Source organism: Gymnoscopelus microlampas, assembly GCF_963454915.1.
Source record: "Gymnoscopelus microlampas genome assembly, chromosome: 18".
Classification (NCBI taxonomy): Eukaryota; Metazoa; Chordata; class Actinopteri; order Myctophiformes; family Myctophidae; genus Gymnoscopelus; species Gymnoscopelus microlampas.
The window spans coordinates 20,731,322-20,753,587 of record NC_139955.1 but is presented as its reverse complement, the minus strand read 5'-3'; the positions used below and the strand labels follow the sequence as shown (position 1 = coordinate 20,753,587).

The 22,266-nt window shown below is 43.4% G+C and overlaps 1 protein-coding gene across 6 annotated transcripts in view; it reads left to right on the top strand.

Annotated features, from left to right (window-relative positions):
• Positions 1 to 22,266, top strand: part of LOC311033526 (transcription factor COE3) — a 124,793-nt gene that overhangs the window by 10,293 nt on the left and 92,234 nt on the right. For all 6 annotated transcript variants that reach the window (XM_084041071.1, XM_084041069.1, XM_084041073.1 and 3 more), the window contains exons 2-5: positions 7,526 to 7,682; positions 11,573 to 11,636; positions 13,498 to 13,553; positions 17,070 to 17,143. In XM_084041071.1, coding sequence (XP_083897197.1) covers positions 7,526 to 7,682; positions 11,573 to 11,636; positions 13,498 to 13,553; positions 17,070 to 17,143 — 351 coding nt within the window. The remainder of the gene's footprint in view (positions 1 to 7,525; positions 7,683 to 11,572; positions 11,637 to 13,497; positions 13,554 to 17,069; positions 17,144 to 22,266) is intronic.

The window sequence follows — 22,266 nt, the reverse complement described above, 5'->3', positions numbered from 1 at the left end:
CTGCAGTGCATGGTTTGGATGACCAAGTACCCATCCCATGCAGTAATTTTTTGATCTCATATCTTTTTTATATTTATTTCTATTATTATTATTATTATTATTATTATGATAATAATAATAATTATTATTATTATCAATCTGATGTATACACAGTATATACAGATAGGGAGACCAGATGTCCTGAAAAATGCAGGACAGTCCCAAATTACACCGTTTTCCACGCTCCTGAAAGCTCTCCTGTCTGTCTCGCAAACCAGAGTTTTGATTAGTTATAGGCTAAAGCCTAATATAATATGTAGCCTGTATTGATTATTGGCTGTTTATTTTTTTCCCCTGTCTTTGTGACATTGTTGAATAAAAATGACATGTAGCCCAGTGTCTCTGGACCTGGTGAACATCCAGCAACCAAAAAGCTAAAAAGTTACTGCAGGTAGACCAGGAGGAGTTGATAGGGAAATACGGGTCGATCCCTTAAGATTTGGCATTTCACACAGAGGTGAACCTGTATGCTATAGCAGCAAGCAACACATAGCCAACGGCGCCAACACGCTGCTCTCCTCCTTCTTTAAAGAATCATACCAGTGTTATGGCATGTTTAGCTTATTGATTATGTCTCCCTGTACTCTTGACATTACGGCCCACCATTTTCCAAAGTACTGTAGTTTGTTTGTTTGGTCTTCGAGGAAGTCAATGTTTTCCATTCATTTCAGTACGGTAATCAACTCGCAGAGACTTGAAACTTGCTTAGTCCAATAATATAATTGATTGTAAAAGTCTAGCTCAAAACAGTCCCTGAACAAAAGACATACTGTACACATACACAACGTTCTAAACAGCTCAGTGATGTTTAGCCAGGTAATATTTTAATGACTGAGGAGAAAATGTAAACAAACGTGTAATCTAAAAATAAAGGCATAGCAGAAAATAGTTATGTTTATGTACGATATATGGCTGAAGCTGGGATTAGACAATAACACATGGTATGTTGGCAGTGGTATGGCCCTTTAACCACTTCTGGTGTCCCTGTTGGGCAAATGTTCAGAACATTTTAACATTTAAAAAATCTTTTGAAAAAAGCAGACAATAGCTAATTTACACCAATGTATGACGGAGTATAATTCAGCCTTAAGCGGTTAAGCGAGAGGATGACTCCTTGTAAAATTAAATAGCCGCTGCTGAGCTTACCCTCTTGTTCAATGTGTGACCCACCAACAGTCATACAGAAGCTGGAATGTGCTATGAAGTTGACACTAAAACTGTATTCTGAATCGTCCATAGCTAAACACATCAGTTCATAACACAGTAATCATGTTTCTTTTTCTTAATGACAGTTTATTTCATGAATAAAAAATGAGTTTTGACAGGTGTTTTACTGTTCCGTGACACTGCATGCATTACCTGCCGACACTCCCGATTCTCGCACAAGTCTCTCTACTTCTATTGTTAATTTCTCCCATTAATCTTCCGATTTCAGAGTGATACAAATCAAATGGGTGTTTTTTAGTATGTGGGATATGTCGGTACCTTGCAATCTAACACAGAGGTTAAGGCGAGCATGCACCAATAACCCTGCTTGACGTGCGTCTCTCGTCGTTGAGCTCGCTTTAAGTTCGCTCTGTTAGTTTGCTGCTGAAAAGTGAAAGTTTGAACACTTCCCAAATAGAAGACATACACTTATAGATTTCAGTCCATGTGGTGCGAGACCCTTGTTTTTAACCCTGGCCTAATACATCCATGTGCTGATCGCCATCCCCACACATGCACACACTGCGTGCACGTACACACACGCACGCACGCACGCACGCACGCACGCAAACACTCACTCACTCACTCACTCACTCACTCACTCACTCACTCACTCACTCAACATCACACACAATGTTTGGAATATTTTTTGTGATGTCAATTTTAGATATTGACATTTGAACTTTTTTGGTAATTATTTTTTCAAAACAATTTATTGTGAGCTATGACACTAATTTTAGCACCTTTTAACATGACAGAACATGATAAACATCTGTAAACAGCAATATTATTATTCTAATTGTGGTGAAAACCAGGACAATTTGGTAGTGAACGTTGAGAACTAGGACATTTGAGCGTTTTAAAGATATTTGTGGACGGCCAGTTTGAAACCGGGACAATCCCGGCCAAACCGGGATGTCTGGTCACCGTATGTTCAGTACATCCATGTGTTTTTTTCACATGCAATGCTTTAGCCGTTTTTTCCCCCATCTTGGGGCTCTATGATCCAAGTAGAACTGGAAGGAACCAGTCGCGCTTGTCACGGTTCTGTGTGAATCTGGGTTGAATTATTCCCTTGTTCATTCAGGTCTGAGCTTACTAATGATAGAGCTCTTTTAACAGACAGGTATAGGAGCTGGGAGGTCATGTTTGTCTTCCAGGTCGAGTTGAACTTTTTAAACCCCATAACCTCTGCCTTACACACAAACACGCACAATGCACACGGCAACACGCACAATATCTTGCACACACACACACACACACACACACACACACACACACACACACACACACACACACACACACACACACACACACACACACACACACACACACACACACTCATATTGACCCACACACTCCTTAGCGCATCCACAGCGGCTGCAGGGGTGTGCTCTGGGCAGATCTCTGCTCTCTGCAGCGCGTTCATTAGGCCATGATTTCACAGCAGTACAGTCTCAGTGCTTAATATCTATTTCCCTCCAGTGCTGCGAGCCCTGCGGGCTGTCAGGGCTTTAGCCTGGGGTTACCTTTTTCATTTATCATAATTAGAATTTGCTGCATTGCATTAGGCCAAACCCGCTGGAAAACGCAGACTTTGACGTGTGCACTAATGCCGCATGGCAAAGAGAACAGACCTCCTTTAGGAGGGCTTCAAATGTACAGCTGCAAATAACAAACTGGATTTTTTTAAATTTGAAAGCACAACCTGATGGTACAGTAACTAACTATTGGCTGAGGAACTGGTGTTGGAGCTGAAGCTGAGTTGTTCCATACAACATTCAGGCAGCTGCATGCTGAAGTCAGCGGCGGTGTGTGTGTGTGTGTGTGTGTGTGTGTGTGTGTGTGTGTTTGCATGTGTTTGCATGTGTTTGTGTTGCATGCATACAGAATGCCTCGTCGTGTTGCTCAGTAATTGTTTACAGAGCGGTCTACATGACAGTCTCCGCTTCACGCCTGACCTTTATTCTCGCGCTTTACGGCGGAAACGTGTCAAATAGGCTTGTAGAGTGAGCTACGCGCCGTCCGCCTCGGTTTGTTTGTACTATTTGTTGTGTGTGTGTGAGGGGGGGGGGACTGTCTAACTGTTGGCGTGTGATTTACACACAGGGCATGTATAAGAGAGCCGTGTGCCATCGATACTGTTTTTATTACACCTAGTGCCAAGTGCTAACAGCCGCATACGCACAGAGCCTCGAGTGGATGCTGCCGCAATTAGCATAATTGAAATAATAATGCTAACAAGCTTTCCAAGTGGAGGGAGAGAGCTGGGAGAGGAGGGTGTACGTTGACAGGACAGTCTCCTGTCTTCCTGTATGTCCAGTGTAAAGCATTCTGGGTAATTGGGATAATAGTCAAGTGAGGGGCTCACTTGTGGAAGTGATACTCCTGATGGCATGTGGGTGAGTTCAGGCTCCTCACAATGTGCGCCAAATGGCAAATTCATCAGCGTCTGTGTTTGTCATCTTGATGTTTTGTTTTTGTCCTTTTCGGGTGTTTTTATAAGCCCCCTGTTGTTGCTTTGGTTATTATTATTGCTTTTTCTTCTTATCATTTACATGGGCAAACAAACTAAACCCTACCAAATAACCATGCCAGGTTGTTTTTGTTAAGGAGTAGATGTTTGGAATATTTGAATATGGACACATTTTTAGATGTTTTTTGAAAGGCAAAATGTAATGACACATTTATACCTTTTAAGGTTATTTTCTGGAAGTTAGAAAACCCAGCTAAGCTTGTTGGATTCTGCCCTTTAGGTCAGTTACCACAAGTGCATCCATATTCCAATTTAAAAAAATCAAACATCACAGGTTTCATTTCTGACTCGCTCATATACGGTAGATACAAGTAGCGAAATGTAGGTGCGGCATATCCCCAAGACTGTACAACAGCCCAATTCCACTGAACCAATTAAAGCTTATACTGTACTTCGTTGACCAGTGTCCCCCATGGGTCTACTAGGCCCCCTACCTTTTTAGCTCTAGTCTACTACACCAAATCTCTTTGCCCAAAATAGCCGATCTGCAAGCTTGCATCGCAACGTTGCGTTGTGAACTTATAGATCTGCTATTTGTGCCGAATATTTGCCCCAGTATGGGGACACTATGGGTTCATATGTTTAAAATTGTTTGTATAGGGGGGCTAATATTGGCTTATTATTTCCCATAGATTCTCTATTAGCATGTACTAATATCCACCCAGGCAGCAAACAGAAATTCAGAGCCCCAAAGTAAATTACCCCTTTCATATTGTGAGTTTATCTCCAGATAGACCCTCAACTAGGTAAAAACCTACAGTCCCCAGTGCTGCTGCGCTTTGTCTCCGCATCTTTAGAACCACGAGTCAGAGAATTAGCTTTCAACAAACTGGCCTACAAATGAGGCATTAAGCATTGGTAATAGCGGTGCACAAAGGTCACCGCTGTATTAATCTATTGTCTGGGGAATACGTCCATATGTAGAGCGAGAAAGAAAGAAAGGGGAAAAAAGAAAAAAAGAGAGAGATCCAGGCAAGTTTCCAAACACAATTGCTTCTCCCTGGAAGACGTGCTGCACATGAATAAATATTTGTTTTTTAAAAAACAAATGCCTGGCATTTGATATTGATCATGGACACTTTTAGGAAGCTGCTGAAGAAACATGAGATATCTCAGGCAGTCTGGAAGAGAGAGCGATGTTGTTTTGTTGGTGTTCATAAGCTGTTTTCATGGATCAGGCAGTGGAAATTGATAGTGTTGAGTCTTTTAGTTTGATGACTTGATCTTTCTTCAGTTAAAAAGCTGGTTTCCTGAAACACGTTTCAATAATTCACTCGTAGTGAAGAAGCAATTCTCAAAGGCCATTTGATTTTGTATAATTTATTTCATTTTCAGAATCTGTTTTTTTCCCCCACCAAATATGAGCTGTTGTCATTTCCTTGGACTTACAATTGACACATTTGGAGAAGGGTTTCTGCGTTGTTTATGACATTAAGGCTTTAGTACAATCCCTTTAAAACCTTTTACTGTCTGTCTTCTGTATTGCATAGAGTTGAGAAACATAGGGAAGATTCTTCTTCAGATTCAAACCCGTGCTCTAACTGGTTGAGCTACCAGGGCACACCCACCCACTATTCATGTTATTGTGTCCCATTTGGATATGCACAGCTCCGCTTGACCTCTGTCTAATAGTGTTCCCTTTTCTCTGGGCTGATATTTAGATATGTGGAGTCGATGTGGAGGTGTCATGCAGTACAGTGGGTGTATATCATGTCTCGAGGGGGGTTTGTCCTGTCACTACAATCTTCCTACATTTATGAAAAGGTCGCGCAGCAGAGAAGGGGGTCAATGTCTCCCTTTCAGCCGTTTCTCCATGTGAATTCCTCCCACTGCCCCAAAAATCAATTCAATGAAATTCAGATGCAGTAATTCTCCTGCCTCAGCTGCTTGCGTCACTGACTGCAGCACTTTGTCAATAGCCTTTCCTCTCAATCTTACTGATGGTAATATTTCACATATACTATATACTGTATATAGTTTGTGTATAATAATAAGAATAATAAGAATAATTAAAAAATAATAATATATATATATATATATAAAAAGCAATGTTTTATAATCAAAGTTTTTATATAAAGTGATTTTATAATAATATAAACTTTCTTCATTAATGTATTGCAATGCCTCACGTTTTATTGCTTGGAAATAAGTTTTTTTAAGGTGAACAACACCGTAGTGCGACAAAGTATGAATTAGGCTTAACAGTGTTGATAGTATTGTCAATATTTTTTATTTGAGATATTTGTATTGCAGCAATTTTTTTGAAACAATCATTTGTGTTCAGAACAGAAAGTCTGTTGGATTTGAATTGATCCCTTAACTTTGTTAAGAAAACCTCATGCAATTCAAATTCCTGATGAACCCAGTATGGTTCTAACACACATCTCCACACACCGCATGTTCTCTCCTCACAACCTTTCAATCATCATTAGCTTGTGATTTCCAATTTGAATCTCAATGAACTCCAGTGTTAGTTAGCGGAGTGGGTGGTACGTTGGTAGAGCATGCATCCTTCACTCTGCAAATCAATGGTGAAAAGGCGCGTGCGTGTGTGTGTGTGCGCCTGCCTGCGTGCATGCGTGTGCATTTTGTGTCTCCCTACATATGTGCGCATCTGTTTAGGTCTCTGTATAAGTGTGTGTGTGCGTGTGCGTGTGCATGTGTGTGTGTGTGTGTGCGTGTGCATGTGTGTCTGTAGAAGTGAGTGTGTGTGAAGGTCTTTTATTCTCCTGGCCCAAGAGAGCCGGGTGTTGGGCAAAGAGGAGTGGGTTTGACTGACAGGTCAGGGAGACGGAGGGTGCCAGGCGTGCCAAGTCCACGGTGCCCCACAGCGCTTGGCAGGCAGCGAGGCAGACGCTGCCTCCTGGGTCCCGTCTCCTCCGCCAAACTCCAATTGTCGGGGTGGTCAAAGAGACAAATCACACAAAAGGAGCACGTGGCACACACGACGAACCTAATGAGGAGGCCAAATGTCGCTTATTTCTCACTCGCCCTCCGCTGTTCTCTCTCTCTCTCTCTCTCTCTCTCTTGATTTCCCTGTCTCTCTCACTGTCTTTTTGTCACTCTCCCTTCTTGCAACCTGGTGGATTGGTGATGTTGTACTGCTAGTGATTAAACAGGGTTTTGGTTGTAGGTGTATTCAGAATATAAGCTGTGTCTGGTCATCTGTCTCATTTGTCTTTCTTTCTCCTTTTGATGTATGTGATTACCTTGCTTATTGTAAGTCGATCTGGACTAGAGCGTCTGCTAAATGGCTTAATTCTAAATTTGTTTCTAGGCATTTTTTTGGTGCAACCCCCCCCCCAAACAAAACTTAACAAAGAAAAAAAACAAGAAAGCCTTTGAATTTTTTATAAGAATAATAAATTGTTCTTTTCATGTTGAATAAAATAAAGAAGGAAATATTATTTTTGTGTTCAACAAAAAAAAAGAAACTGTGATGATGCAATCATGTGAGTGATGTTTTATATCAAGATGATCTTTTTTCGCTCAGAGGTTACAAAGCAGTTGCGAAGGTTCACCCAGGAGTTCTTCAGTCGTTTCTAGGGCATTATATGTTTATTGCGCTCCTTAGTACTGGAGGGGATCACAGAACCGAAGCTCATTCTGATGAAGAGTGTGAGCTACATACTTCTAATATAAATGTTTCCAGTGCTTATCAACTAACGGATTGATACTAATCCTGTTTGATCTCTCTCTCTCTCTCTCTCTCTCTCTCTCTCTCTCTCTCTGTCCACCCTGTAGTGGAGTGGGTCTGGCCCGAGCTCACTATGAGAAGCAGCCTCCCTCTAACCTGCGCAAGTCCAACTTCTTCCACTTCGTCCTGGCTCTGTACGACCGACAGGGTCAGCCTGTGGAGATAGAGAGGACCTCCTATGTGGACTTTGTGGAGAAAGACAAAGTAAGACACCCACACACACACACACGCACACGCACACGCACACACACACACACACATTATGGTCTTCAAAAGGGGTCTGGTACCCCTCGGGGGTCCTCAGAGTTACTACACTGGTGCCGCCAAATGTTTGTGTGATAGGATTATTTTAATAAGTATTGAGGGTTTAAGTAGTTAAATGTCTGAAAATACACAGTGACATGAATCTAACATATTAATAGATATATTGATGTGTAAACAAACAAACAAAATACATTAATTTACACAACAACGATGAAAGTACTGTCAAACAAGTCTATGCAGCTATCTATGAAATCTATGAAAAGGTTTAATCTGCAACACAATTTTATACAATATGTAGTGTGGGTCCCCATGCTTCATTTCTCTCTCTCTCAGCTGAGGGGTCCTTGTCCTGAAAAACGTTGAAGACATAAGACATAAAAGCATGGGATAAAGTAGGTTAGGTTGTACAGTATGTGCCAGATGGGCCTGACATGGGATGAAAACGTAGCTCTGATATGCTAAATATCAGGGAGAAGAATCTCTGAATATATTTTTGTCTAATTAGTCTTACATATTTATACATACAGAGAGTCCAGCTCTGTAGATTGATGATCAATTTTACAAGATGAATAGTCATTACAAAATGTTGGCTTTTAGTTTTCCCAGTTTTTGTTTACAAATCAATATAAATTGGAGACAATTCATGTGACTATTACAAATTCAATCTTTAGCTTTTTAGTTTTCTTTGAAATGGCATATATTCATTGCTATCTCAAGGTCAGCACTATGCCTCAGAATGCATTTGTTAAAGTTAAAATCTGTATCTGTAGAGGGGTGGGGATATTTTTCCCCCAATATCTCCAAAATACAGAACTCACAGTTATTATTAGACAGTAGACACACTATATTGACTGGTACTGTCTGGCCTCCTGATCTGCAATTCACTTCAAAAGTGTTAGGGGGCGGTAATGAGCGTAAAGCACCATCAATCAATGTTATGCCCACTTCAAATGTTTTTAATGAGCTTAGCAATTTACATTAACTTTAAAACTGAGTAATTAAACATATGTTTAAACCCATATTACTTTGATTATATGTTTGCGATACAAGAAATACAATAAAATATCCAAATATCCTACTGCAACACCATATACTGAAATACGGAAAAAATACACCTTTATCCCAATACAACTTAATAGTGTGCAGTATGTTGTAACAAAGTGTAACATACATACACTCAAATAAAATATAATACAATGGAACAGCATATAATGTGAGTCATAACAGCAAAACACAACACACAGCACCATAACATTTACTACACACTACTACTCTATACACTACACTACAAGAAGAAGAAAGAAGAAGAAGAAGATTACCTTTATTAATCCCCATGGGGAAATTCTAGTTTTGCTCAGTTTTTTTATACTCACATATGCTCGACACACTAACATGCACACTCAGCAGGTCTTATTTACATGCAAATGTGGAGGGATGGTGGAGTGATGGGCTGCCATGCAGCGACGCCGGGGTGCAGTGCTCAGGGGCTCCTTGGCAGTGCACCTCGGCAGTGCACCTCGGCAGTGCACCTCGGCAGTGCCCGGGAAGTGATCTGGCTATCAGTCCACACTCCATTTACTGTGAACTGTGCTGGTCTTGAACCCGCCACCCTCAGGTTCCCAAGCCTAGTCCCTGGATTGAGATACTGTTGCCCGTGTACTGCACTACAGTGCATTACACCGTACTACTCTACACTGCATTACACCATACTACACTGAAAAATCGATTAGAATATTTTTTCACATTGATTCATTGATATATATATACATACTATATATATATTCTTTTGCCCCAAAAAACCTGCACCTCTTGACTTTTCATTTAATCAAAAAATTCGATAGAATAATCACTAAGAAGACAAAAAATTATTGCAGCCCTATATACTATACTACACAACATTACACTCTATTGTACTACACAACATGACTAATACTACACTACATGTTACATTTTACACTAACACTACACTACCTGCCTGCACCAGTCCTGTTACCACGCCCCCCCCCCCCCCCAACCTGAAGCAGTACACGGTGCTGCCAGGACTATGGGGCGTATGGGTGTCTACAGCAGTATACAGTGCTGCCAGGACTGGGGCGTAGGGTGTTGTTGTCAGTAAAAGGTTACAGGGAGCAGCTCCTCCTACCCACGGACAGAAGGGACATCAGCCAGCTGGCACACACTCTCCACTTCTCCTCTCCCTGCCCGCTCACCTCTGCCTCGACCTCCAGTCCTCCACACAGCCACTGTGCTTTGCACGCCTCCCCCTGGGCATGGGCCAAGGCTCGGCGGCACACTTGGCACTGGGCGACGAACCCTGAGGAATGAGAGGAGGAGAGAGGGAAGGAGGGGATGGACATTGGGGAGAAGGGAGCATGATAGAGAGACGCGGAGGGAAGGAGGGAGGGAGATTAAAAAGGGGGGGGGGGATAAAGGAGAGGGAGACACAGCAAGGGAGAGAGATGATAGAGAAATGAGAGGGGAGGAAGGAAGAAAGGAAGGAAGGAAGGAACTAGGGAAGGGAGGGAGGGGGTCAGGGAGGGAGGGAGGGAGGGATGGGATTTATTCCCTGTCCCAGAGCTTATTCATGGGGAGGTATGACATCATGGAGACTGTCCATGCTCCCTGGGGGCCATGGGGTCATGGGGTGGATATTAGCAGGGTATCATGCTGCTATGAGCCACTAATAAACTTTCTCTAATTTTCTAAAAAGGGGCAACCAATAATCAGAGTTATCTGGCTCTAGTTATTTGAGGTTACTCAAATTTGGACCCTGCCAAGTACAACCACTGTGTTTTTAAACACAACATGCTTCGACCAATTCAAAAGCGTGGTTTAGCTTAGTGGCTCATTTTAGCACCCCTTCTGTCTTTCTCTGTGATTCACAGGGGTTTTTCCTGTCTGGCTTCAGCCAGGACAGGGTATCCTGTGCCTTTTAGAGATGGAGTGGTCTTATAAAAAATAAAACATTGTTGCAGAGAAAGAGTCAAAGAAAAAGGGACATAGTTCAGTGGATTATTTTGCGTATCCATGGACAAGAAGTCTTTACCTCAAAACTGGAATAGTGTTGAGGTGTGATGTTACCAGCAGTACCACAGGAAACACAACCTTAAGTCTTAATTCACACATCTCATATTGCTATTTCTTTTGACACAGGGATATAGAAACAACAGCCCTGCTACTGTAGAACACATACAAGTATGCTGAGCCATTTCAAAATAGCATTTAAGTTCAGCTAACCCTGCAGCCAAGTCCCTGAAATGGAGCCTGTCAGGTTTTTCTGCTCCGCATGCAGTGTTGTACCTCAGAGACTGAGCTGCACTGTTCAGCTGGACACACAGTTACTCTGCTTCTTCCCCCCATTGAGATCAGACTGTGTGAGCCAACATCTGCTTGAAACAGTCTCAACATGCTTATGTGCATGTACTCTGTAAATTCCTGAGTGTTTATTTTACTCTGAGTACACGTACGTTTAAGTTACACTTGTACACAAATGGATACATTGTACACTGAGGATTTTACTGTGATTGTACTGTGTATGTGCATACATGTGTCACTTACTTAAGATAGATTAAGCAAAAATACATTTTAACTACATGAACCCTAGTGTCCCTATTCGGGGGCAGACATGAGATTTGGTGTTGAGGGGGAAAACAATGAGCGGACCTACTATAGAGCCCTGGGGGACCCCGGTCAACTATTGGGTTTAAGTGGTTGAAATTGTTTTTTAACTCATTTTAGCTGTTCATGATGTAACCATGGTACATCATGGTTTCAATTAAAGCAGCTATTTTGTATTTGCTCTAACGTGTGTTTTTTATTTCCTGTGACAGGAGTACAACGGAGAGAAAACCAACAATGGAATCCACTACAGGTTACAACTCCTTTACAGTAATGGTGAGACAGTGTTTGACATAATGAACTAATGCTGTTTTATTAGTCTGTGAAATGTTTGAGATTCAGAACATGACATATCTAGCATTTGGAAAAAACAAAAACACAATGCTATTATGCAAAATGCAAAACCTACGATTTAAAGCATAAATGGGAGCTAGGAAAAATAATGCAAAACATACTGTCTTATGTGTATTTCTCTGCAAAATGTTGCGAAACAATGATGTCACACGCATCGCTTCACGTCATCGGGTGTACATTACGTCAACCTTTGGCAGAGAAATACGCACCAATTGTTTTCCCATACCAATGGGATTTTGGTTGAAAATCAGCAAAGTTTCCCTTTAAGAAAGACAAAATACTTTTCCAAAACAGTATCACAGATGGGATCTTCTATGTTTCAAAGATACTGAATTATGTACCTCAGGTAATGTTTCATCTTCCCAATAGGAAGCATTCTGTTTCGGAGAACAACTGTAATTTATCAGTTTAATCATAATTCCCCTTCTGAGTTCTGAGGTACAGTTGGGACGATGTTGGAAAAGCAGAAATGCGTGCTCAGCAAAACCTTTCTTGGAATAACAAAGGATGGAATTCTTAAAACTAATTCAACCAAATGTTTAGTTGATCTACATCCTCCTAACTCTGGGTGGCTGGAAAAGCTTTATCATTTTCAGTAAAAAGACATTTTCAGTCAGCCATGGAAACAGATGATCAAAATAATGCCTCCAACATCTGGAATAAGACTCAACAACTAACCGGTCCCAAACTCTGGTTTATCCATCAGGGGAAAAGTAAGAGGGGTCTGGGATGATTGAAAACACACAACTTAGATTTCTCTTGGCACAAATTCAGATATGGACAGCGTTAAAATTTGCAGACCCCTGCAGAAAAACGGGAGACAAAGCACAACATAAAAAAAGTGATTTCTCCAAAAGGGGATAAATCATTCTAATATGAATCGGCATGGTGATATTAGCATCGCATGGAGGTAATTGACCTCATCTGCTGCCGATAGAAACAGCAGCCATTTAGCCACACAACACGCAGCAACCATTCTGTCGGTAGAGCGAGGAGTGAATCATGTCAATTTAGCCACACAACACGCAGCACACACAGCAACCATTCTGCCGGCAGAGCGAGGAGTGAATCATGTCAATTAGGACGGAGAAGGAAGCGCAGAGGAAACAGGCCCGAAAAACAAAAACCCCTCTAACACAATTAGACAAGCCCGACACTAACAGGTGTTCCCTGCAATTTGCTTCCTCCACCCCATGTCGCGTTTGTGTCACATTTACGCTCGGTTGCATGGCTAATAAAAGACAAGCCGTCTTGATTGATATTTAATTTGTCGGTGAATGAGAATTCCTTGTTATCCTTGAGGAAAAAGGCAGCGGGAGGGCCTCGGAGAGCTCAGCAGTTAAAGGCGGCTTGGCCCATAAATAATAAACAGCTCCAGAGCGCGCTAATGTTTGTTTTTGCTGAGGGGGGTTAGCATAGCCCGTTCTAGATGACAAGCTCTACAGAAAACATAAATACACTATCGGGACATAAATAATAACAGAATTCATTTACAGCACATTATTAGAAATCAGTCTTTTGTGGGGTATTTTTGCTTACTGGGACCAAATTAGCATATTAGGCTAATACATGTATGTATGTGGGTGTTATAAATCTGTCATTATGCAGTCAATTCACTTTAAACTTCAAGATAATTATTACACTAATTCTACTGTCAGCAGTGAGCAGTAATTCTAAAATATCATAAATAAAATGTCATTACCTCACAGTGGTTTGCATTTACACAAATGCAGTTTTCTTTTTCTTGGCTAACGTGTGACAATTTTTATGTGTGGTCTTTCAGGAATCAGGACAGAGCAAGACATTTTTGTGCGGTTGATAGACTCCATGACCAAACAGGTGAGCGAGCATGCTTGCTCCAGATTTTTTCACTTATGCCGTTTGTCTGATTCTAGAACTCTTCCTCTGACTCTTGAACCCATCCCTCATTTCTAGAATACTGTGTGTCCTCTGATTCAAGAACCCATCCATTAATTCTACTCTTCCTTTGATTCTAGAACCCATCACTTATTTCTAGAACCGTCCCTTAATTCTAGAATACTTACCCTGATTCTATAAACCATCCCTTCATTCTAGAGCACTTCACCTGATTCTACAATCCATCTCTTAAATTTAGAACACGCCCCTTGATTCTAGAACCCTTACACTAATTCCATTTCCTTGCCTCTGTATAGAGCTGTTTCATTCATAAAAACCTGCAACAGAGGTGTGCTTTTTTTTCCTGACACTGTTGGGTTTTGCTCAACCAAAACCTCAGATCCTCTTCTTTTGAGCTTTGCTTAAACAAATTAATGTCAGTAAAACTGCCATGTGGGATGTGAACTCTGCTACCAGTTACTCAAAAACAAAACTTCACCACCACCTCCTCCAAAAAACATCACTCAATCCTACCTGCCTCGCAACTCGACAGACGCGCACGCGCACACGCACACGCACACGCACACTCTGCAAGCTACTGTACCCCACCCCAGCCCTCGCTCCCTCTCGGCAGTGTCGCCCTGTCAGCCTGTCTCAGATCGATGTGCCAAGCGGCTCCCCGACAAAGCGTCAGCCACGGAAACCAATCAATAGCCCTTAATGTGCTGCAGCGACGGCACGCTGGAGACAATAATCTTGACAACAACACCAACAGGCCTCCGCGTCTACAGAGCCGCACCGCTGGCATCGCACGCCACTCAAATGCCTCCCCACTCCTTCATGGACGACACCCCGCAGACAGACATGCAGACGTGACAGACAGACGGGCCTGGCCGGAGTCAGGGGGGTGCCCCGGAAAATCGATCTGTCCTGTTGAGAGCCTGTTAGGGATCCCGTATTCTTGGAAATCTCACTACAGAAGGAATTGAATTAACCGAGGTTTGCTTGTGGCGCAATGCAGTTGCAATGGTTTACGGTGGATCATACATTGTGTTGCAGCAAGTACATACAACCTCAGCGAAAGTGTGTTAGGCTTTTATCAAGTTTGGCTTGGGTAAAGTCTCATCTTCACTCTCAGTATGATATTGTCTTCTTCTACGACAATAAAAACTCAATCCACAAAACCATTATTATACAAAATAAATCTCACACTCAGAGAGAGAGAGAGAGAGAGAGAGAGAGAGAGAGAAAGAGAGAGAGAGTGACTCAGAGGTGATGTTATCAAGTTATTCACATCCTTACCTACAGAGTGCAAATACGGTATAACCCCTGGGCTTCCTGGCACCGGCACTCACATGCATATGCCCCATGCACGTTTATGCACATGGACACACGCACGCACGCACGCACGCACGCACGCACGCACGCACGCACGCACGCACCGACACACACGTACCGACACACACACACACACACACACACACACACACACACACTGTGTCTGTGAATCAGAAATGATGATGTATAAATATCGACCAGGTGCCCCTCACCAGACCCCACCCCGCACCCCGCACCCCCCCCCCCCCCTCCTCCCCCCAGCCCCAGTTCCAATCCCTGGGCCTTCTGGCCAAACTGGAGCATTTTAATACAGGGCTATAGAGGCAGGCTGGGATCAATAATGCAGAAGTGGTCGTTATCCTAAAAGTATCGTCCCCTTGGGGTGTGTGTGTGTGGGTGTATATGTGTGTGTGTGTGTGTGTGTGTGTGTGTGTGTGTGTGTGTGTGTGTGTGTGTGTGTGTGTGTGTGTGTGTGTGTGTGGAGGTGGGTTTGCAGGTCTGCTTTAACCATAAAGGTGGATGAGGTAGCAGCAGAACAGGGAGGGAGGGGAGGGTGGAGTACAATGAGTATCAAGTTGAGTGTCTGTCTGTCTGTCTGTCTGTCTGTCTGTCCCCAACCAATATGAGGATTCAGGTTAATTTACATGTAGAAGTAAGATGTGTTTAGCTCATTCTACAATGCATACTCTCCCACCGCGTACACACACACACACACACACACACACACTCGTCCAGTAGTTTGTATTGTGGCTCGCTCGGCCTGCCTAGCCCCTCGCTCTCCTCTCAGCGGTCATCTGTCATCCAGCGGCTGACATGACAGCTCGGCCGGGGGAGTGCTAGGGAGGAGGTAGGGGTCGGTTGGCGGGGGGAGCTCTTCCAGGGGCGCGGCCCACCATCTGGCTGGGAACACTGGGATGGCCTGAGGAGGCCGGGTCCATACAGGCCCCGCTCATCACCTCAACAGGAAGGAGGAGTAAATCGTTGTTGTCGGGCGGAAACCTTGTATGTCCAAAACCGTTCCTTTTTTATTACTGTAAATAGTGAAAATTGCCGTTGCGAGGCGTTGTGAGCTTGTAGGTCTGCTGTTTTCACGACTCTTGAGTGACACTTGTATGATGAAGTAGGGCATTCATTTACCAAGAAAAAAAAGAAACAGAAATATGTATATACTAGGTTTCTGCCCGACAGCAACGAAACACCACACTCTGTCACAAACACGCACACACACACGCACACGCACACGCGCACACGCACACGCACACGCACACGCACACGCACACGCACACACACACACACACACACACAAACATCATCCTCTGTATTTCATCGTTTCTAACTGGAGTCCAAGCGTTCTCCTTGATTACTGGCACAAGGTGTGCATTTAGAGAGCCGAGTGGTTTGAGGCGATGCTTGACTTTGAGTCGGTACTTGGCTCCGGTGCCAGGGTCTGTGCGGCGAGGCCTGTGTTCTGTACCACCTGGTAACACACGATAGACTAACTAACGCAGTCTGAGGAGGAAATGCTACATTTCCTCCCCCCGGCCAGAGGCCCTGCGGGGGCTCCTGGCAGGGAGCTCTGAATGGCTCAGGCTCAACGTTAGTCATTTAACCGCCGCGAACAGAGGAATTCAAACAGCAGAGAAAATTTCAGACCTGGGTCAAATCATCACAAATCATTTGAAGTTTTTTGTTTTCCCTTTTCTTTTATGCTCGTTGGAGTTTATACCACACCAGGACAATTCACATAGTGTCATGGAAAGTCCTCAGTGTTCATTTTAAACTCGGGTCTGTCTGGGTCCATTTTTATGCTGGTGATACTGCAAATTAACAGTGAGGATTTTACTATGTGCGATGTTAGTGACAGAAAATATTATGAAACTGACTTGACTGTCTGGTCTCATTGCAGTGCCCTTAAATTGCCCTTATATTACCTTATAAAACACCAGTTATGTGGCACTTAAATAGGATGAAACAAACCATAAAAACTATTTGCAAAAGCTATTTGATCCAGATCTCATAAGGCTATCTCAGGCTATACTTATTTTTTATTGTATTTCATATTTTCTATGCCAGCCTTTTCTAGAATTGTACACATACTCTGTACAATGAGCTAATGTTATGTCCTTGTCTGTCTGTCTGTGTCTCCCATCTGTCTCTTAGGCCATCCTGTACGAGGGACAGGACAAGAACCCCGAGATGTGTCGCGTCCTCCTAACCCACGAGATCATGTGCAGGTCAGTGGCACCCCCATAATCACAAGGCATCGCCGTGCCAACCACACTGCTGTGTAGACACGAAGCATGCAGGCATAATAACGGGCAGCTCATCTGCCCTGAGCAGAAAGACATGGCACTGTGCCACGTAGCCATCCTGTCTTCATCTCCTAAAGCAGCCATTCTCAAGTGGCAAAGTGCAAGTGGGCCCCCACATAATTGGCAAAGATTTGATTGATAAAATAACATTAATATCAAAACATTCATGTAAAAATAAACCTTCATGGTATGTTTTCTTTTAAAACCTTGAAAATGTTGATATCATTGTGATAAATAACAACTTAAAGTATGTTGATCCAAGCCGGAACACGTTCGTTTGATTGATTATTCAAATGCACGCGGCCCACTCATCTGACCACTTAACTTAAGTGGTCAAATGGGTGGAACATCAACGCTTTTGGAATTTTCAAGTGGGCCCCTGATCCAGAAAAGGTTGAGAACCACTGTCCTAAAGAGTGGTGACAAAGGTGTGAGTCAAACAAATCTAGAATCAGGTGAATCGAAGTGAGTATTATTGTGTTAAGGTTCAAGGTGTCTCTCCAACTCTCAGAGAACTTCTCACAGTCATAATAAACTGTAGGCTTACCCCCTATTAAACACATGTATTTGGTTCAAGCTCCATGCTGGGTAATTATCTACCTACTGTGTGTGCACTGGATGGAGGGCAGTGTGTGTGTGTGTGTGTGTGTGTGTGTGTGTGTGTGTGTGTGTGTGTGTGTGTGTGTGTGTGTGTGTGTGTGTGTGTGTGTGTGTGTGTGTGTGTGTGTGTGTGTGTGTGTGTGTGTGTGTGTGTGTGGGCACAGCTCCACGGGGGGTTGGTGGGTTTTGTTGGGACCTGGTAGATGTGTTTGTGGGGGGCATGTGTTAATTATTCAGTAGAGGAAGTGTGTGTGTGTGTGGTGTGTTTGTATGTGTGTTTGTGCGAGCGTGTGTGCGTGCGTGCGTGCTTGCGTGCGTGTGTGTGTGTGTGTTTGCATGCCCTTGGCATTGGGGGGGGGGCGGTTGGACGGGCGGTTGGCCCAGCAGAGGAGGCACAGCTGGGAGGAGAGAAAAGCTGATGGAGGTGTGTGTGTGTGCGTGTGCGTGCGCGTGCGTGCGTGTATGTGTGTGCATGTATCCCTCAACAAAGGCCCCTTGCATGTTCTTCTTTTCCTAATTATTTTTGTTTTCCAGTCACATTCAGTCTTTACTCTTCAGATCCAGTCTGATGTTGTGGTCCAGTTGAAACCATTATCTGGCTCTTTCTCCTCTGAAGCACGACTGCAGCAACATGCAGGGCATGCTCACTGTTGTAAACACAAACGTGTTGATTGGTGTGATAAACTGAGCTGTACCTTGTTTTCCACTCGAAAACACACGCACGCTCACGCACATATGCGTGCGCATGCTCACACACACCCACACACGAATAAATACAGGGACCAAGACTCAGATGATATCCCGCTGTTATCTACAAAGTGCCACTACTTTGGTCCAGCACTCTGTGGAGGGCTGCTTTGGATGGAGTGAATATAATGTACCACACACGTTCAGGGAAAGATTGAAGTGTCGATACAGCCCCCGGGTTATCACTCTCATCGCACTCACTTTGTCCCACTTCCCAGGATGTCCACAGGGGTATCAGAAGAACTGTCTACCACCATTTTTCATGGAAACACTCGATATCGCTAAAAAGAAGGGTAAAAAAGAGCCTGTTGACTTCATCGGGCGACAAGCCCATTTCCTCCTCTGAGATTGCTCCGATACAAGCTTCATTTTCATAATGACGACTCCGTCTCTGTCTCTGAGTTTCGGTCATTATGTGATTGAGTGCGATTATTAACTAGCTTTCCCCTGATGGATGGCGTGTTTCCATACGCTAATGAGTAAGGGATGAGAGATTTGCTCTGTGTTTCCATCCATCTCTCTCTCTCTCTCTCTGGATGTCTCTCTCTCTATCTCTTCCTTCTCGCCTGCAGGGTCCCAGGTGATAGAGAAGGGGAGACTGAGGTGTCTTTATAGAGTCTACCTGCCGCATCACTGATACACTAGTAGCAGACACGTAGTGGAGAGAGAGAGAGAGAGAGAGAGAGAGAGAGAGAGAGAGAGAGAGAGAGAGAGAGAGAGAGAGAGAGAGAGAGAGAGAGAGAGAGAGAGAGAGAGAGAGAGAGAGAGAGAGAGAGAGAGAGAGAGAGAGAGAGAGAGAGAGAGAGAGAGAGAGAGAGAGAGAGAGAGAGAGAGAGAGAGAGAGAGAGAGAGAGAGAGAGAGAGAGAGAGAGCATCTGTTTGGAGCTGTGTTTCCGTGGAGTTGGAGGAACACTGGAATTAGTTTTTAGACCCTTGAGATGTTTTTTTTTTTCTCAAAAGGCTCCCAAAAGATTAATGAGAATATTGAGATGCTGGCTCAGAAACTGATAACTGAGCGGTTTCTTACATTTAGAAAGAACATTATTGATTGATCCACAGAATGCAAAATACACAAGTTGAGATCTTGGATCATCCTACAAGGAGAAAAGTTTTGGAATGCACCCGCTTATACATACAAAACATATGGATGGGCTTCTTAAATATTGAATCTCTGGGTGTAAGCTGATAAGCTGAATGTTTGAGTTTTTATAAATTTGGCATGCATTCGGAAGCTATCCCATAACAGATGGAAATTTGATTAATTAAAACAACAGATTATCGATTTCCATGAGCTGTGGCCTGTACCAGCCTGTGATATCGCCACAGCACTCCATAGCCGTTCTTAACCCATTCAATCCGGGAACGCATCTGTGTCATTTTAGATTTCTTTGGCTCTTCAAAAATAGCGGATCTACAAGCTTGTAGATCTGCTATTTTTTTTTAAATCGTGAAAATGTTTGCAAATCTTTGAATATGTATTTTTTAAAGCGAACATTTGTAACTCAAATCTTTGCTTCTGGAGATTCTACGAATGTCTTTTAAATCCTAACAGTTTTCTTTTTTTAAACGTATGTTGCTAATATCAGTGGTTCTCAAACTGGTTCTCAAACATGTCAAGGACCCCAAAAATGTTATGTATTTGTCCGCGGACCCCCCCATCTCAAAATATTTTGTTCCAGGGACCAGAAGCAAAGATTTGAGTTAAAATTATATATAATTATATTCAAAGATTTGCACACATTTTCACGATTTCTTTCCTAAAAAATAGAAGATCTACAAGCTCATAGCACGGCACTATGAGCTTGTATATCTGCTATTTTTGAATAGCCCAAATAAATCTAAAGTGACACAGATGCGTTCCCGAGTTGAATGGGTTAAATTGGAGACGACTGCATTCAGAAGCACCAAAAACACGACACGATGGCAGTCAAGTTGGCACCTTCCGGGCAATGAGACGTGCGTGGGGAGGAATCTGTAGCCAGGTCTGGGCTCCTCGCTCCAGCCTCCCTGCCAGCTCCTGGCTGAGCGAGGCACACTGAAAAAAGGAGAGAGAGAGAAAGAGAAAGGGAGAGCCATGCCATGCTTGCTGAAAGGCAACGGCAGTCTGGTCCAAGCAGACTGGCGCATATCATTATGTCTGGCTGCGGCTCCTGTGTTCTCAGGCCTTTTGGGTAATTACAACACTTGCCCTTTGAAAACAGGCTCTCCATTGACGGCCATTCACTTAGACTTATCTGAGTTCTGTGATCCTCAAGCCTGGCTCTGGTCACGACACTCTCTGAAGCCGCTCGGGCAGGTTCCTTGGGGAGCCTTTGAAGGGCTCACTCCGTTTTCTTTCTTCTTTTTTTTTTGTTTTGTTAATGCAGATAGTTGAGCTTTTGACATGCCCAGGCAACCTCTTTTTTTGTGGCTTAAGTAGATTCCACTTGTGGGGCACATTTGAAGTGGCTACTGAGCAGCGAGTGCCAGCGGTAATGATGCTCGTGTGGCCGGCCAACGCTTTGGAGCGTCTGACGGGCCAAACTGGCAGTTCAGGCTAAAATGTTTTGGGGTCCGTTTCACTATATCGTTTTTGTTCTCTTTTCTCTTTGTATACAGGCATGTCTTTATGGTAGGGATACCTACACGTTAGTGTTACTGGTAGAGCTGATGTTTCAATGCTTGATAGAGCCTGTCTCTCCATCCAGACTGAGTGGCCATGGCAACCAAGAGACTACATGGTGTTTGTTTTATTTTGAGGGTTTGGAGTCAGACAAACACGGGCACACACGCGCACGGGCGCACACACACACACACACACACACACACACACACACACACACACACACACACACACACACGCACACACGCATTCTCTCAGGTTGTGTGTTGTTCTTCTCAGTCATTAGCCGGCCATGGTGTTAGCCTGTTTGTGGCCCGGGGGGAAACGTCATTAAGGCGATATTGTGGACGCTCAGCCAAGGTTTGTTTTCGTCTTTGGAAGGGGCCCCGGGTCCCTGGAGGGGCCCCAGCAGTGCTCCTGGGGTCCAGTTTGTTTGTAACACTTCTTTGGCAGTTTGAGGAGGTTGTCACCACAGTCGCACCACTGGGTTTCCAATGCTAATTGGTCTCCTGGAACTTTCACTAATGGTTCCAAGTAGCTGGGGGAATAAATTATTGTGGTGCATTCTATGGTAACAGTCACACATACATCCATACACACGCATGGAGTGAGGGACACAAACAGTGCTTAGTTTAAGATTTTTCTATACTTAGAGATCAGACAATGTGATAAATGATTCATACTGGTCTCATTTGGCATTCGCAGGCTCGATTTGACGCTTGTTTGTCAAATGGCAATTTGATTCAGGACAGCATGGGGTGAATGCAAAAGGATAATTGGACTTTGCGGGTCAGGCAGTATGATTAATTTTTAAGAATTACCGGAAGATATGTTAATCACTCTTGCAGTGGTGCAGGCCCATCAAAAAGAATTGCACATTGTGACAGTTCTTTGTCAATGCACAGCTTGTCAAAAGGTTAATAGGCATAAAATATGATATTGTGTCAATATTGTTTTATCATTACTAACAGGGGATGGCCTAATACATTCAGACCCCCTGCCATTATTGCAAATGGATTTATACTTCAAAAGGCACGTGCACAGACAGTTACAAACTCATGTGATGATCATATTACATTTTTCCTTGTTAGGACTA